Source organism: Eublepharis macularius, chromosome 4 (genome assembly GCF_028583425.1).
Source record: "Eublepharis macularius isolate TG4126 chromosome 4, MPM_Emac_v1.0, whole genome shotgun sequence".
Taxonomy (NCBI): Eukaryota; Metazoa; Chordata; class Lepidosauria; order Squamata; family Eublepharidae; genus Eublepharis; species Eublepharis macularius.
Window position 1 is genome coordinate 172,910,361 of NC_072793.1, and position 17,826 is coordinate 172,928,186.

General features: G+C 43.6%; 2 protein-coding genes across 2 annotated transcripts in view; one reads left to right on the forward strand and one right to left on the reverse strand.

The window, feature by feature from the left end:
- LOC129327108 (zinc finger protein 721-like) overlaps positions 1-17,826 on the reverse strand; it is a 34,298-nt gene that overhangs the window by 11,432 nt on the left and 5,040 nt on the right. Inside the window, exons 4-5 of the mRNA XM_054975543.1 lie at positions 15,719-15,811; positions 12,774-14,581 (exon numbers count right to left, since the gene is read on the reverse strand). Coding sequence (XP_054831518.1) covers positions 12,774-14,581; positions 15,719-15,811 — 1,901 coding nt within the window. The remainder of the gene's footprint in view (positions 1-12,773; positions 14,582-15,718; positions 15,812-17,826) is intronic.
- LOC129327092 (gastrula zinc finger protein XlCGF52.1-like) lies at positions 2,563-5,318 on the forward strand. The gene is made up of 2 exons (XM_054975528.1): positions 2,563-2,606; positions 3,986-5,318. Exons 1-2 carry the CDS (start codon positions 2,573-2,575, stop codon positions 5,194-5,196), a joined length of 1,245 nt encoding a protein of 414 aa, XP_054831503.1. The 5' UTR covers positions 2,563-2,572; the 3' UTR covers positions 5,197-5,318.

Sequence of the window (17,826 nt, forward strand, 5' to 3'; positions counted from 1 at the left end):
CTGGTGAGAGGGCTTCATCCTGGTAGCTCCTGCTAACTAAGCTTGGGAGCAACAAAAAAAATGTGCTAAACATTCAAATCTCTCAAAATTACTTAATTGCAACGGCCCTGGCTGTATGTAATAAACCTTATTCTGATAAGCTGAATCTCAAAATCATCCCAGGTCTTTCCCTGATTCTGTTTCATGTACAGGAGCAGTTAACAGAAGGGGCCACCGTGTTTCCTCAGGCGGAGAAGGCCCTATCGGACTCCACACTGACACTGCTGGTTAAGGAGATCAAAAAGGAAGGTGACAGAGGGGCCACTGCCCTGGGTAAGAATTCATGGATCATATTTCCACTGGGTCTCACTCTTTGAATAATAATTGTGTGCAGACAAGTCACAACCAACTTATGATGACCTGAGATCCACGGGGGTTTCAAGGCAAGAGGCTAACAGAGGTGGTTTGCCTTTGCCTGCCTCTGCATAGCAACCCCAGTCTTCCCTGGCGGCCTCCCATCCAAGTACTAACCATGGCTGAAACCATGTTTCAGCACCAAGAAGAGCCTTTCCCAAGTTACCCTCCATCTAGCCTCATTTGCTAGGAGGGCCCAAAATGACATTTGAATATGAATGAATATGAGAGACGAGATTGGTTCGTATGGGGAAAGGTAGTCCTTAAGGTATGCTAAAGCCCTTAAGGCATACTAAAATTCAGATGTGGTCTCTGGAGGCCGTCAAATGCCCATGGACACATGATACTGCCTTATGCTGAATTAGACCTTCAGTCTGCCAAGGTCAGTACTGCTTACTCAGACTGGCAGCTGCTTTCCGGGGTCTCAGGCTGAGGTCTTTCACATCACTTATTAACTGATCCTTTCTAAAACTGGAGATGCTGGGGATTGAACCTGGGATCTTCCTCATGACAAGCAGGTGCTCTGCCACTGAGCCACGGCCCCTCTCCATTGCACAAGCTTGGTCTTCATTAGGCCATTTGATTTGGATTGGGGGGGGGCAGGGTAATTGATTCTCTAATATTCCTATGCCCTGATCAGGATAGCCCAAGGGAGCCTGATCTCGTCAGATCTTAGAAGCTAAGCAGGGTCGGCCTTGGTTAGTCATTGGATGGGAGACCTCCAACGAAGACCAGGGTTGCAGAGGCAGGCAATGGCAAACCACCTCTGTTTGTCTTTTGCCATGAAAACACCAGGGTCGCCGTAAGTCAGCTATGACTTGAGGGCACTCTCCACCACACTATTCATATACATTTCTGGGGAGTTTCCCAAATATGCAACATCCACCACTTTTGCCTCCGGTCTTCTCACTGTCCTATTGATAAACACAAGGCCCATTAAGGTTGCCATTATAAGGACTGATTATAAAAAATATAAAATGTATATAACACTTACAAAATCGTTCTGTGATTTTTTGCCTCCCTCATAGGTAGTGGAATAATGTTGGAGATGTGTCCTGAGGCACCTCGTCTTCTTGCTAGTGTAGGAAGAGCTACAGTGCAGCCAGATGAGGTAGGAGAGGAATAATTGAAGGGACAAGCAGAGAATAAAGTTGGTGCCTCCATTGCTGGCACATTTTCTTCTTCCTGAATGAGTTTGTTCCATTTAACTGCTTTCAGCTTTTATTAGAAAGTAGCATATGCATAGTGTCTCAGTAAGCCATAAATATACACACGGGGCACCCTGTGTGATTGTTCTATCACTGGCATAAATCTGCCCATGGTTTGGGGTCAGGAAGGAATTTTCCTCCAGGCCAGATTGGCTAGGGATCCTGGAGGCTTTTTACCTTCCTCATGGCATAAAACAGAAGTCACTGGAGGAGGTGAGGGGGGAGATAGTTATAAATTCCTTGCATTGTGCATGGGGTCGAACTAGATAACCCTTGGGGTACCTTCTAGCTCTATGTTTCTATATTTACACTTGGATTACTGTTCACATCTATCATTTCCTTTTTTTGAAACATCTCTGAGGGCAAAACTAGATGTGAAATGTAACTTATGGCTGCCTATAGCCTACGTGCCCATTCAGGTCAGATTTGGATAAGGACTATGGTGTGACAGGATGAGGGGTTTCAGCCACCTTCCACACCATTTTCCTAGCTAAAACAGCCTTGGGGGGCATAATTTGCTCCATCAGGAGTCAGGACATGCAATAATGCCCTCGTTTCAGCTTGGGAATATTGCCTTGTGGGGAGGCTGAAACCCCTTCTCCCACCACACCACATCGCTGATCCACATCAAAGCCATGCAGTACATTGGAATTGAATTCCCTTAGGAACTCCCATGTCTAGATCAGTTTGGCCCTAACTTTAGTCCCACAAGAATTTTGTCTGCTATTTCATTCATGTACTGGTTATTCTAGGTTCCTACCTACTCTTCCAATAGACCATAACTTAGAGATTTGATTTAAAAAAAAAGAGTCACATGGGTCTAGAATTGTAGGTGTCGGACCTCTTGTCTAAAATGAGGAAGTTTCTGCTTCTTTTAGGATCCAGTGACTATTGAAGAGGTATCTGTATATTTCACCGAGGAGGAGTGGGCTGTGCTAGATATGGGCCAAAGAGCCTTATACATTGAAGTTATGCTGGAAAACTGTGAGACTGTTGCCTCTTTGCGTAAGTTCCCTGATTGTCCATAGCTCAAGGCAAAAATTGCTAATGTTGTGGTTTTATTTATCAGTACCCAGCATTGTTTCTCCTTTTGGTCTACTTTGCTGGCAGGATTGCAAACTATTGTTTAGATGTTTATATGTCTTTTTTTTGCTCCCCAAAGGAACCCACTGCACCTTACAATATTGTCCTCCTATATTTTATCCTCACAACTGTGTGGTATGTTAGGCTGAGACTCATCCAAGGTCAACCAGTGAACCTCTAGGACAGAGGGAGGATTCTAATCTTGCTCTCCCAAATGCTAGTCTGGCACTCTAACCACTAGGCAATGCTGGCTTTCATCAAGTGATGAAGTTGTTACCTGATGGGCCCTTTAATGGAGCAACATTAGACGTGGATTCAGAAGTTGCCTCCTGGCTGAAGATGTATTATTAAGGATTTTTCCATGAGATAAAGTTTCTCTTCTCTATGCTGAGTAATGAGTGAGATGTACACAACTGGCATTATCTCTGTGACTGCTTTCCCAGTTTGTTTATTTAAAATATTTATATACCTGCCTTTCTCCCAGGCATCTTGGGATGCAATGTGGGTGAGAGCAATGTAAAAGCAATATAAACTAACTAATAAAACAAGAGATTAAAAACAGCCCCCCTCCCCAATTCCTTATGCCTCAACTAGCAAGATAGTCCCAATTTGTCCAGGCTCAAGCTGTGCTCCCCAAAGCTCTCTGGAACAAGACTGATTTACAACCCTGTATTCCCACAGAGATGATTGGTGGCTACATTCTGGCACCGTCCTGTCAAGTAATATCACAAGACACAGAGATTATTTGGGAACCATTAGGGAGCTGTTTGAGAAGGCAGACAGCTAGATGTGGACGCCTTGCTTAGGGCAGTGGTGTGGGGGTTTCTTTAACTTACAGAGCTGTAATGAACGAATTGGAAGGAAGGTGGCTTGTTATAGCCCGAGCTCGTCAGATCTCAGAGGCTAAGCAGGCTCAGTACTTGGATGGGAGACCAGCAAGGAAGACTCTGCAGGGGAAGGCGATTGCAAACCACCTCTGTTTCTCACTCACATTGAAAGCCCCTTGCTAGGGCCACGATAAATCTGTTGTGACTTGACAGCACATACGTACGAAAGCATGGGAATCGATTGCAGCAGAATATTGCCCTATAGGATTACTGGAAAAGGGAGTGAGGGCAAGGGGGAAATAATATTTTTTTAAAAAAATGTTTAAAAATGTTGGAACTGAGAACTAATGAGCAAAAAACTCAGAAATAATTAGGCCTTCTCTGGTTTTGTTTATTTACAGAAGAATTGAATTGTGTTTGTTTCCTGCAATTAGGGGGGGCACTTCTCATACCAACTTTCTGTCTTCATTCCAGGAGGTGATGGAGGGAAGAGCAAGATGGAGAGACATCCCCAGAGGAGGCCATTGCACAGGGTTAGGTGTGTAGAAAGAGAAGAGCAGAGGTGGAAAACTGAAATAAAACAGGAAAAGGGGGATGAACTCTTGGCTTGTCAGGGAAATAACATCCATGAAATCCCAATTCATGTGAAAACACACAAAGGAAAGGAAAAGAATCAGTGCCCTGTGTGTGGGAAAAGCTTTAGTTCTAAATCGAATCTTAATACCCATTGGAAAATCCACACAGGAGAGAAGCCATTTAAATGTTTGGAGTGCGGAAAGACCTTTTGTCAAAGGGAAAAACTAATTAGACATGAAAGGATCCACACGGGAGAGAAACCCTATTCTTGTTTGGAGTGTGGGAAAAGTTTCATCCAAAGGATAGATCTGACTTCACATCAAAGAATCCACACAGGGGAGAAACCATATAAATGTTCGGTGTGCGAAAAAAGTTTCAGACAGAGCGCGCACCTTATTTCACATCGCAAAATCCACACAGGGGAGAAACCATTTACATGCTCAGAATGTGGAAAGAACTTCAGTTTGAGCCACAGCCTTACGTTGCATCAAAGAATTCATACAGGTGAGAAACCATATGAATGTCTAGAGTGTGGGAAAAGCTTCAGTCAGACTTCAGGCCTTACTTCACATCAAAGAATGCACACAGGAGAGAAACCATATGAATGCCTGGAATGTGGGAAGAGCTTCAGTCGGAACTCACATCTTGTTAGACATCAAAGAATACACACAGGAGAGAAGCCATACAAATGCTTGGAGTGTGGAAAGAGTTTCAGTCGGGGCACACATCTTACCTCCCATCAAACAACTCACACTGGGGAGAAACCGTATACATGCTGGGAGTGTGGAAGGAGCTTCCACAAAAGCACAAACCTTACTTCCCACCTAAGAATTCACACAGTGGAGAAACAATATAAATGGCCAGATTGTAGTATAAATTTTAGTGACAAATCAGTCCTCAAAGACCACCATAGCCAGCACCTTGGTGAAAAATCCTTAATGCTTGAAGTGTGGAATGATCTTGAATCCATAAAAGAAGGAAGCTGTATAACTCTTCGAAACTGCAACATAAGCCTTTGTGATGGATCAAACCTTAATGCACACCAGGAAATACTCTCAGAAGACAATTATCCAAATCCTGGAAATGTTTGGTGTAGGGAAAGAACTTGAGAAGGAAAATGCATTTTTCTTCTTTCACCCATGTGATAGTATATAAACTCTTGACTGTCAGATAATCTGTTTAGGAAAAATACCATATAAATGCTCAGATTGTGATGAGTGCTTCCACCCAGAGATTATATTACACACAAGTGAATGAATGAATCTGAGTAGAATTCTGCTGGAGCTGACATATAGAGGGAGCCAGAGATCCAGAGGAGTTAGCCGTGTTAGTCTGTAGTAGCAAAATAGAAAAGAGTCCAGTAGCACCTTTAAGACTAACCAACTTTACTGTAGCATAAGCTTTTGAGAACCACAGTTCTCTTCGTCAGATGCATGGAGGAGCCAGGGAACTGTTTGGTTAGGCTTTCATCTTGCCAGCAGTGGCAAATTTACCTAAGAATCTCCACTGCCATGCAGATATAGCCACATGCAGGTGCCAATACTAATAATGTTTGCCACCTTAGGAGCCCAAGCCTGCCGGCCGTCGATACTATATAAAAATAGATGCCAGTACCACACACAAGCTCTAGCCATGTGCCATCACAAAGAAAGAGAACATTATACCCATTTGGTCGGTTTTAAGCTATTTCCTACCTATAAATGTTCGGACTACTTTCACTATCCAGTGTAATGGATCCAGAGTAATCATGTCCTTATATTTGTTAAAGCAGTCTTAAGGGGTGAGAGGTCCCAGGTGCTACACTACACAGTCTTAGTTTCCTTTGGGGTGAGAGATATAGGGGCACATACAATCAGGACTAGTGAGGTTTAAAAGGGCCCAGGAACAAGCCAGGATGAGTGGCTTCTGCAGAGCTAGCATGTACCTCTGCAGGGATCACCCAATTCAGAGCTTCCCAGTGCCACAAAACTGGGTGTTGTCAACATTTGCCTCCTTCTGCACCAGCAGCAGATGAGAAGGTAAGAACATAAGAAGAACGCTGCGGGATCTAACCATTGGTGCTTCCAGTCCAGCATCTTGTTCTGTACAGCAACTAACCAATTGTCCTGGAAGCCCAAACTAGCAGGGCATAGAGACCGCCGTCTTCACCTTATTCAGAGGTTTGCTGCCTCTTGATATAGAAGCTCCCTTCGATCACTGTGTCTGGCAGCCATAGATAGACCCTCGCCTCCATGAATCTAACCCCTTTTTAAAGCGAGCATCCACATTTGGAGCCATGGGGCAACTCTGAGCTGTATGACCCCGGCAGGGCTGGCAGGATGGTGGCTGCTGGCTGGCCTCCCAGGCAGCGGGCCCTCAAGAGTCCTTTTCTGTAAAGTTAAATGGCCAATCTGCCCCTGCATACCATATTTTTGTGATGTCTGCTACGAAATATACACACTCAAGTTGCGGGGAGCAGACCCTGCTAGTTGCTAAAAAGGAAACAGCATACAAGCTTCTTTGGGGTTTTTTGTATGCATGAGAATATTTGTACTAAAATCATAATACAGGTTAATATTAATGAGAACTCGTAATACTGAAGCGTCACAATAGATCGGGGTCCCCCAACCTTTTTGAATCTGTTGGCACCTTTGGAATTCTGACACAGGTTGGTGGGTTCAACCACAAAATGGCCACAATCAAAGAAGCAGCTAACTACAAAATGATTGCTATAGGAGGCAGGCAGGCAGGCAGGCACCCACACACAGAGGAAGCCAAATGCAGGGGGCAAGGGAAGGTCTTTTTAAAAATACACTTGGAAAGAGGAGTGAGAGAGTATAAAACCAACAGTTAATCTGCCCAGATTTCCAGTGGCCAGTCAGAAGCTCTGCTGTGCAGAAACCCCATCTACTTTCTATAAATACTTGGTGGGTGTCCATGGGCACCCCAGTAGGGATTCCTGTTATAGATGATGCAAGTAGGAAGAGTGCTGTTAAGAATCTCCAGACTCAAGTACAGAGATGGGAAAACATTACTTTCTGTATCATTGCAAATGACATACCATTTTTTCTCCTCTTTGCCCATAAAATGGATGCAGGGGGACAAACTTACATTGGGACTTCAACCAAGCAATCATCCCATATACATACTTTATGGGTTTTATTCTGGTCTCTCAGTATTTCATAGAAGTGTGTTTAACATCTTTCTTTGACAACAGAGCATGTGCCGTGGGGGTCCTGGCACGTTAAACTGGTGCTGAAACTGCAAGTGGATAATTGCTGCAAACATACAAACTCACTTCTACTCCCATATTTGATTTTATAACATTTTTCATAATGATTTTCATAATGATTTTGAAAAAGGGATAGATAAGATGGAAGGGTCTAACTGGTATCCAAACTCAAAATGAGTCCTAAATGTATAAGCTAACTGTCTTTTACACTTGGAAAGTTCAGTCCTTTCACACACTGATCCAGTTGCAAAAGATTGCTACAAGAATAAGGTGAGGTTCTTATAAATAAAATGAATACATTTTTTCCTACCATGGGAATACTTGGGTATTGAATTTGTGCCCCTCCTGCAGCTTTGAAAGACACAAGAACCTTACCAGAAAAAAAAAGCTAGCAGACCCATTTCTCCACAATCTCACTCTGTAAATTGAAGCCAGCGCAAGGCACATTCCTGATGCCACCAGTCTCAGTCTACTTTGCTAGGCTTGCCAGAGTAAATGATTTGCCCCTTTAACAGAGGCTTCTTGTATGAAAATAGACCTGTGAAGCTTTGAGGAGCACAGGGGTAAATAACATCCTAGTAAGCCTCTCTTGGGGAAGGCAATGGCAAACTGCCCTGTAACAAAAAGTTGGCCAAGAAAACGTCAATGATGCAACATCCCCCTGGATGAGTGGGCAATGACTTGGTGCTTGCACAGGGGACTCCCTTTACTTTACCTTTAAGCCTGTATTAAAGGGCCAGGGCGGGGAGAACACAGCACTGTTTTTACAAGAATTTTACTTTGCCACACTTTTTTTTTTTAAAGGAAACATTTAAAAAAATGTATTTATTTACATTATTTATAGTCCAATTTTATCAGAAACCTCGGATTATTATCTCACTACAGAGAGTAATTTCTACTCTAAACAAGTTGCAGTGTACCTTTACATCCTGATGTCTACTTTTGCTACGCCTCTCCTATTTAACCAAGCTGCATTATACCTTTATATCTTGATGGTCTCTGTCCACAGAGTTGTTTGGGGTCTTGGCTCTGCGGTAAAGCACACGTTTTCCTTTGCCTGACATCTTCAGGGGTACTAGGGCTGGGTTAAGCCTTGTGAGAGAATGTTGGGTCTGCCACTGTCTCTCAGCCTAACCTACCCCACAAGGTTGTTGTTGTGAGGATTAAGCAGAGGAGAATGGTGTGAAACATTGCTTTTGGGAGAAAAGTGGGATATGAAATAGATAAGGAAAGAAAGAAAGAGAAAGAAAGAAAATCAGAGATAGTAAAACCAAAGTGGATGTGAAGCAACAAAGAGGAGGGGAGACCAGCCCCAAGGGTATATTTGGCTCCCCTCTTCCAGACCTCCTTAGCTGGGTGTAGCAGCCTTGCGGGGAAGAAGGCAGACATGTCCATGTAGAGAAGAAAATCCATTCATTGGAAAAATATGTGGTGCAGTACTGTTTTCTTCTTTGAGCACATAATTCTACACTAGGAGAGACCATTTCCATGTGGCCAGCCTTGACATCCTGCAGAGCCACAACCAAGGGGGAGGAGCCCGATCCCCTTAGCCTTGCAACAGAGAAGGTGGCATCCCTACTATCTCTGCATGTCTCCCAGTGACCTCCTCCATACCTGAGCTGGTAGCATGGCAGTTCTTTTCCTTCCAGCCCATGAAGGAGAAGGTGGAGCAGCCATCAAGGGCTGCCTGGGAAGATGAGAAAGAAAGAGGGTGGAGAAACCTTTTTTCTATATACATTTGCTGGGCCAGTATCTGGAGTGAACCTTTTCTCTGGACTGGCTTTGAGGCAGAATTCTGACTTCTCCTCTGCTCTTTGAAATGCTCCCCCCCCCCAAACCCTGTTATTCCATTCCAGGGAGAGTTATTATTTGTTTATAGATATTTATTTCTATTCTGCCTTTTACAGTGAGATCCAAGACAGATTGCACAGTAAAAGTCAATAAGATCAACAGGTAGGGTATTAACTGAACAGGTGTATTGGTGGTAGAAATGTGAAAAAACAGCGTAAATCTGAACACCGAGATGAAACATTACTGAAAGAACAAACAGTAATATGACAATGCAGAAACTACACAGTAGAGCATATCTACATCAACGGACCATGCCCAGGAGAATAGTCTACAGTCCTTTACCATGTAGTCACACCACTCCTGCCTCCCCTCTTAAGGAAGCCAAGATCCTCTGGCATGCTCTATAAAACTAGGAGAATATGCTGGGAATGAGAGGGCAGAGCTCTGAAGTGATGCCTGACTGGAGGTGGCAGATAGGAGACTCCCACTAGGAACTGAAATCTCCCCATACCTCTTTTCCTTCCCTCCTGAACAACACAGAACCCACCTGGGGCCATATGAGACAGCTGGCCATGCTGAAGCTAATATTTGGGAACAGGTCACGGTAAGTTGGGAGTATAGAGGTTCAAGAATCAAAGCTCTCTTCTTCAGATCTGGTGGAGGAAGCATTGACTCTCAAAAGCTTATACCCAGAAAATCTTGTGAGTCTACAAGGTGCTACTGGACTCAAATCCTACTCTTCTACTGCAGACCAACACGGCTACCCACATGAAATGATCCCCTTTTAAAGTATCCAGGCATATTCCCACTGGTTTTTCAGGACCCCCAACTGAGTATCAAGCTGGATGTTATATCATTAGGGATGAACAACTATGGGGGTCCCCATGCCTGGGAGTCTAGTAGGTATCAGTGCCAAGGGCAGTAAAGGGGAAAGAACCTCAACAGGTTCTCCATCCTGGAATGTAAAAAAGCTCTTCTGATGGGGTTTGGCCAACCCACCAGGATGTATATGAAAGTGTGCATGGCAGTGGGGAAGGAAAATGTGGTTCCTGAGTGAGTTCTAATAAAGCTTTGGGATGTATTCATTTTGATTGCTGGCTGGACTTTCCTCCCTCTACCTTACTTTTTTGGGAAAGGGACCAGGCCTGATTATCCCAGAGGCTTTGGATTCACAGGGCTCGGAGCATTTTGTACCTAACAGTGCAATCCCAAAAGACATCAGACTCAGCGGGTGAGACACCATACTGAGCTGCTGCTAACCTCTTGTGACCTTTTCTTACATGTCCAGGTTAATGTCCAGGGACGTTGTGGAGCTGAGCTGATCAAGGGACCTTTGACTCACGACAGCTCGTACCCTGAAAATCTTGTTGGTCTTCTTTTGTGACTGGACTTTGAATCCTGCTGTTCTACTGCAGACCAACACGGCTACCCACCTGAAACTATCCCTTTTTAGTGTATCCAGGAGTATTCCTGCCGGTTTTATGGGACACCAACTGAATATTAAGCTTGATGTTATATCTAGGCAGTCTAGCCAGAGGATATTTTGGGATTAACCACTATGGAAGTCCCATGTCTAGGAGTCTAGCATGTATCAGCGCCAAGGGCAGTAAAGGGGAAACAGGTAGGAATATTGGGAGCAGTCCCTTCCCTATCAACAAGTTCCCCATCCTGGAATATTAATTTAATTTAACTTAATTTATTATATTTATATTCTACCCTCCCCACTTTTGCAGGCTCAGGGCGGATAACAAAATACAAATATCACACACCATTAAAAACATTTAAAAGCATTAAATAGTACATTTAAAAACATTTAAAAGCATTGAATTAAAAAGCTCTTCCGTTGGGGTTTGGCCAACCCACCAGGATGTATATGAAAGTGTGCATGGCTGTGGGGAAAGATAATGTGGTTCCTGAGTTCTAATATTTTGGGATGAAGAACTATGGGGTCCCATGCCTGGGAGTCTAGTGGGCATCAGTGCCAAGGGCAGTAAAGGGGAAAGGGGCAGGAAGACTGGGAGCTGTCCCTTCCTCATCAACAGGTTCTCCATCCTGGAATGTGAAAAAGCTCTTCTGCTGGGGTTTGGCCACCCACCAAGACGTGGGTATATGTAAGTGTGCATGGACAGTGAGGAAGGAAAATGCGGTTCCTGGGTGAGTTCTAATAAAGCTTTGGGAGGTATTCATTTTGATTGCTGGCTGGACTTTCCTCCCTCTACCTTACTTTTTTGGGAAAGGGACCAGGCCTGATTATCCCAGAGGCTTTGGATTCACAGGGCTCGGAGCATTTTGTACCTAACAGTGCAATCCCAAAAGACATCAGACTCAGCAGGTGAGACACCATACTGAGCTGCTGCTAACCTCTTGTGACCTTTTCTTACATGTCCAGGTTAATGCCAAACACCAGTTTGGGATCAGGAAACAATTTTTTCCAGGGGGATCTTTGACCTTCCTCTGAGCAGACAGCAGGGGTCACGGTGTGTGTGTGTGTGAGAGAGAGAGAGAGAGAGAAAGAGAGAGAGAGAGAGAGAGAGAGAGAGAGAGGTAATTGTAAATTTCCTGTATTGTACAGGGGTTTGGATTAGATGATTCTATGTTTCAGTTTATTATCCCTACTTTAGCTTGCTTTTAGGCATACAGGAAAGCTCTTTGCCTTGACCTGGTCAGTCAACCTCGCCACGTGAATAGATGCCACAGTAGCCTGGCTGCTAGACTACTGTAGCATAGTCCATATGGGTCTGCCCTTGAAATCCGAAACTCCAGATGGTTCAGAATGTTGCAACTCAATTAAAGTCAGGAATTAGGCATAGTACATATACTGCCCCTTCTGTGTGGTCACTCCATGGGCAAGAGATTCATTTTTAAGTTCAATTCGATGTGCTAGTTATTACTTTCAGTCTCTCGGGGCAAAGTCCCACATCTCTACAGGACTGCCTCTCTCAATCTGTTCCACAGAAATAGCTTTGCTCACTGGAGCAATGCAAATGGGCAACGTCAAAACCTTCCCATTTGGAACGATTCTCTCTTGTGACTCCCACTTAATGGGGTTTTCTTTCCTGCTGAGGTCAGGAAGAATCCCACAATTACATCATTCCACAGAATACGGCAAATGGAATTATATAAGAGGCATTTTTATACAGGGGAAACGATTCAGAATTTAATCTCTGAAACATTTTACTGTTTATTTACATTCATTACAGTCTGTCCTGCTCACTGGGACTCAAGACAGATTACGAGAACAATACAACAATTGTATTGTCAACTAGGAAGCAGATGACAAAACGGATAAAAATGGAAAGATAACAGCATCTGAATCAAACAACAAGGATTCCAAGTAAAACAAAGCTATTTAGTCAATCAGCAGGAGGATTACAAAATGGAACAGCCATTTGAGTCTAATGACAAAGTTTCCTAGAAAAAAAAATATGACGTAGGGTGCTGGGATTGAAGAACAGAAAAAATACCACCCTATATCTCCCAAGCTGATGCATTACATCATAGCTACATCATAGCTCAGAGCTGCTTTATTCTACTCCTTCTTTGCATAGATTTTGAATTTTTAAATCCAATTTGATTTGATGCAGTATCTATCTACACTTCCAGCATTTATATGCTTCCCTCCCCTAAGTGAGTTCTTTGATGTGAAGAAAGATTTCCGCTCTGACTGAATCTTCTTCCACACACAAGGCATTTATATGGTTTCTCCCCTGTGTGAATTCTTTTATGGGAAGTAAGATTTCCACTCTTACTGAAGCTTTTCCCACACTCAAGGCATTTATATGGTTTTTCTCCAGTGTGAATTCTTTGATGGGATGTAAGATATCCACTGTTACTGAAGCTTTTTCCACATTCCAGGCATTTAAATGGTTTCTCTCCTGTGTGTATTCTTTGATGGTAAAGAAGTGTTCCACTTTGACGAAAACTTTTTCCACACTCCAGGCATTTATATGGTTTCTCTCCTGTGTGAATTCTTTGATGGGAATTAAGATTGCCACTGTTACTAAAGGTGTTTCCACATTCCAGGCATTTATATGGTTTCTCTCCTGTGTGAATTCTTTGATGGGAATTAAGGCATCTTCTGTTACTGAAGGTTATTCCACATTCCAGGCATTTATACAGGTTCACATGTGTGTGAGTTCTTCGATGGGAAGTAAGGGATCCACTGTTATTGAAGCTTTTTCCACACTCAAGACATTTATATGGTTTCTCTCCTGTGTGAATTCTTTGATGAGAAATAAGACTTCCACACTGAGCAAATCTTTTCCCACATTCTAGACATTTATATTTTTTCTCCCCTGTGTGAATTCTTTGATGGGAACTTAGGCTGTCTTTCCGCCCAAAACTTTTCCCACACTCCAGGCATTTGTATGGTTTCTTCCCAGTATGAATTCTTTGATGGGAGGTAAGGTATCCATTGTTACTGAAGTTCTTCCCACACTGTAGACATTTATATGGTTTCTCCCCTGTGTGAATTCTGTGATGGGAGGTAAGGTGTGTAATCTGACTGAAACCTTTTCCACACTCCAGGCATTTATATGGTTTCTCTCCTGTGTGAATTCTTTGATGGGAAGTAAGGCTTCCACTCTGACTGAACCTTTTCCCACACTCCAGGCATTTATACGGCTTCTCCCCTGTGTGACTTCTTTGATGGGAAGTACAGTGCCTACTGTTACTGAAAGTTTTTCCACACTCCAGGCATTTATATGGTTTCTCTCCTGTGTGGGTTCTTTCATGTGAAGTAAGGCTTCCACTGTGACTAAAGCTTTTTCCACACTTTAGGCATTTATAAGGTTTTTCTTGTGTGTGACTTCTTTGATGCAAAGTAAGATTTCCACTCTGAGCAAAACTTTTTCCACACTCCAGACATTTATATGGTTTCTCTCCTGTGTGAATTCTTTGATGGGAAGTAAGGTGTGCATTCTGACTAAAGGTTTTGCCACATTCCAGGCATTTATATTTTTTCTCCCCTGTGTGAATTCTTTGATGAGAAGCAAGGTTTCCACTCTGACTGAAGCTTTTCCCACACTGCAGGCATTTATATGGTTTCTCCCCTGTGTGAATCCTTTGATGAGAATTAAGGTGCCAACTCAGATTGAAGCTTTTCCCACACTCCTGGCATGTATATTTTTTGTCCCCTGTGTGACTTCTTTGATAGGAAGCAATGTTTCTACACTTCTGCTTTTTAAACATTTTTTTTCTTTTATGAGCCTTCCAATGCATATTAATGTCTGATTTTTCAGGAAACATCCCCCCACTTGCAGAACACTCGTTCTTAATGTCTCCTTTGTATGTTTTTTGTAGTAGCGAAATGGCATTGCAGTCATCGTCCTTTAAAAGACTGGAATCATTCCTCCCTTTAAAGGGGTGTTTTCCCTCCTCCTTTCTCAATAAATCACAATATCCAATGTTCTCTTTCACATCTGAACACACATCTTCTTTCTTCATCACTGGGTACTCTATCCTTTCATTTGTTGACTCCCATACACTTCCAGCTGCAAAAAGAGAAAACTGGCATGAACAGTCTGAAAAATTGGAGTCTGAAATCACAGAATGTAAGAATTCAAGGCTTGTACACACTTGTTAAAAAAAATACAGTGGAGTCTTATTTGGAAGAGAGGAATCCGTCCTAGGGTTTAAAATATGGAGGGAAAGCCAGGGTTCCTTTGTAAGATGTTGAATCATTGTTAGTGCTCCCCTGGTAGTGGGGTAAAGGACAAAAAAGCATTCCTGAGTGCTGCCTGGAGTTGCTTTGGTTCATGCTCTGCTTGCACAATATCCCAGGTTCAATCCCTGGCATGTCCAGTTTTAAAAAACTCAGGTAGGATGGGCAGTGGGGAGGACACCCTCACCTGAGAGCACCTGCTGGCAAGAGTCTACAATACATAGCCAGACTGACCCGTGAACTGACTTGGTAGGAAGCAAATTCATATTGTCATATGGTCAAGCTGTAAATCTCTTTTGTTATTTATTATTTGGTATTTATATACCTCTCTTTTTAATTGATAAGTCAGGACCCAAAGTAGGCAACAATAATATAAAAATAATATATCCTACTTTAGATCCTTTTCAAACCTCAAAGAATGAAACCAAGGCAATAGATCATTTTCTGAATGCCTGCAAGACCATTAATCAATAGCCTGTCCTAGGATGTCATCTTTCAGTCTCAATATATATTTGCCTCTTAATCCTCTTTTCTTTTCTCCTTCCTCTGTTTGTTGCTCCTTGCGTGCTTTTATTTTCTTACTGAACTTCTTTTCATCTTTTGAATTTGCTGTGATTTATCTCTGTGAACCACAAAGCCCTGCATTCACAGCATCAGAGGCAAAGTCATTCTCGTTCACTTTCAGAGATGGTGGCAGTACTACGGGGAGAGAACAGAATAGCAGAGGGGGCAGGAAAAGGGGAGTCTGGCTGGACCACAGATCCAGGAAAGCTGAGAGCCTTCTCGCTCCCACGTGGGCTGAAATGAGGCTGGCGGGACCATTTCCACACAAGGACGAAGCTCAGGTTTGGGGCAGAATTTGAAGTCAGAATAAGCTGAACTAACAAAACTGGACATGGGAGATCCAACAGCCCTTGGAAGGAACCCCAGAGGTCCCAAACACCAGTTATTCCCTCTGAAGACCTACCTCCCCATCCCTCCTCTTCATCGCAGCCATGGAGAAACAGCTTTTCCTCCTTCTCCAGCCAGGATATGAGCTCAGGTTTGGCAGTCACAGGTCCTTTTTCAGGAGGAAACAAAAACACAATAATGTTTTTTTTGTGTGCTCATATTCAGCAGTTCAAAGCCACTTTGCCCTTGTCCAGACAAAGGCCCAGACAGGCCCAGAAATCTCAAACATTTCTCCTCCCTCCTCATTAAGATCTCCATGTGTGTGAATAGTGCCATCATGTCCCAACTTATAGCAACTCCAGAGAGTTCTCAAGGCAAGAGATGAACAGGAGTGGTTTACTTTTGCCTGCCTCTGTGCAGCAACCTTGGTCTTCCTCAGTGGTCTCCCATCCAAGTTAATAAACCAGGACACAACCTAGTTAACTTCCCTGATCTGACCATATCAGGCTAGCTCGTGCCATTCAGGTCAGGGTCAAGATTCCCACAGGGGGAACGCTAGACATGGATTCCGGTGCCTCTACACTTATGGACAGAGCACAGGAAACAACCAGGAGGGAGTTTGTCTTAATACAGGAAAGGGACTATGACCTAATAGGCATTATTGAAACTTGGTGGGACGCATCAACAGAAGTAGTGTCCCGATCACATGAAGTGATGGTGTCTCTTTACTCTGCTCTGGTTAGACCTCATTAGGAGTCCTATGTTCAACTTTGGTCACTGCAATTTAAGAAGGACGATGACAAGCTGCAACATGTCCCAAGGAGGGCTACAGAGATGGCAAGGGGTCTGGAGACCAAGTCCAATAAAGAAAGGGTGAAGGAGCTGAGTATGTTTAACTGGGAGAGGAGACAACAGAGAGGTGATATTAGCCCTCTTCAAGTATTTGAAGGGCTGTCATGGAGAGGATGCAGCAGAGTTGTTTGCTTTTGCTCCAGAGGGTCAGAACAGAACCAAAGGATAACTATTAAACTGAAATAATTTCTGGATAAACATTAGGAAGAACTTCCTGACTGTAAGACTCGGTGGAAGAGATGCCCTTGGGAGGTGATGGGGTTTCCCGCTTTGGAGATTTTTAAGCAGAGGCTAGATGGCCGTCTGTCAGCAATGCTGGTTCTGTGACTCTGTGAACTCAGGCAGAGCTTGAGAGGGAGGGCAGGAAGGGCTCTTGCGGCCTTTTCTTATGGCATTCCGGTGACAACCGCATATGGACACTGTTAGATATTTGGAAATCTTTTACAGATGCTTATGTGTAGAGCTGTCACTACTGTTGTCATATTTTTATTTCTATTTTGTATGAAGTCTCGATCTCTGTCTTTTGGTGCTACACCTCTGAAGATGCCAGCCACAGCTGCTGGCGAAACTCCAGGAACTACAATGCCAAGACCACGGCAATACAGCCTGGAAAACCCACAACAACCATGTATGAAGTTTGTTCTAATTTTTTAAAATAAAATGTAAAAAATGAAAATAAAAAAATCTCGTTCACAATCACCTTGCAGGAGTCCAGGAGAAAAGCAGAAGGTGCCCCCCCAATCCTCACTATTACCTACAAGTTATCTTCTCTAGCCCTTCTTCCACCGCTCATATGCTACAAGGCACCTACTTTAGGACAGACAGCATATGACCTAATGCCCCCCACTCTGTTATTCTCTGCCTCTACTCTTTACTCTTACATCCATCTTTCCTTCCACTCTCACTTTGTAGCTTTGACCCCCTTCCCAACACAGATGAAAGCTTTGATAGAAGGTAAACACTTGCTTAGACTGTTCCACACTGTTCAAATGATGCATCAGTTGGTATCAACCTCTTCCTTCCCTCCCTCCCTCCTTCCTATTTATAGCCCACCCGCCCTGCAAACAGGGTCAGGGCAGGTAACAACAGGATTAAATCCTATAACATAATTCTCTTAGTGGGTTTCGACGACTCACAGGGATAGGTGGAGCATGCGCAGTGTGGATGCCTGAAGGAAGGACTGCCCTCCTTCTTTCCCTTCCTCACTTTGATAGGCTGGAGCAAAGAAGGGGCAGCCTCTCAAATGGCTTGCCCCAATTCAAATAGCCAGGCTGCAGGAGAGGCGGCCGCTTCCCTTTCTCTTGTAGCTGGGATCTGCGGAGGGAGGGGGGA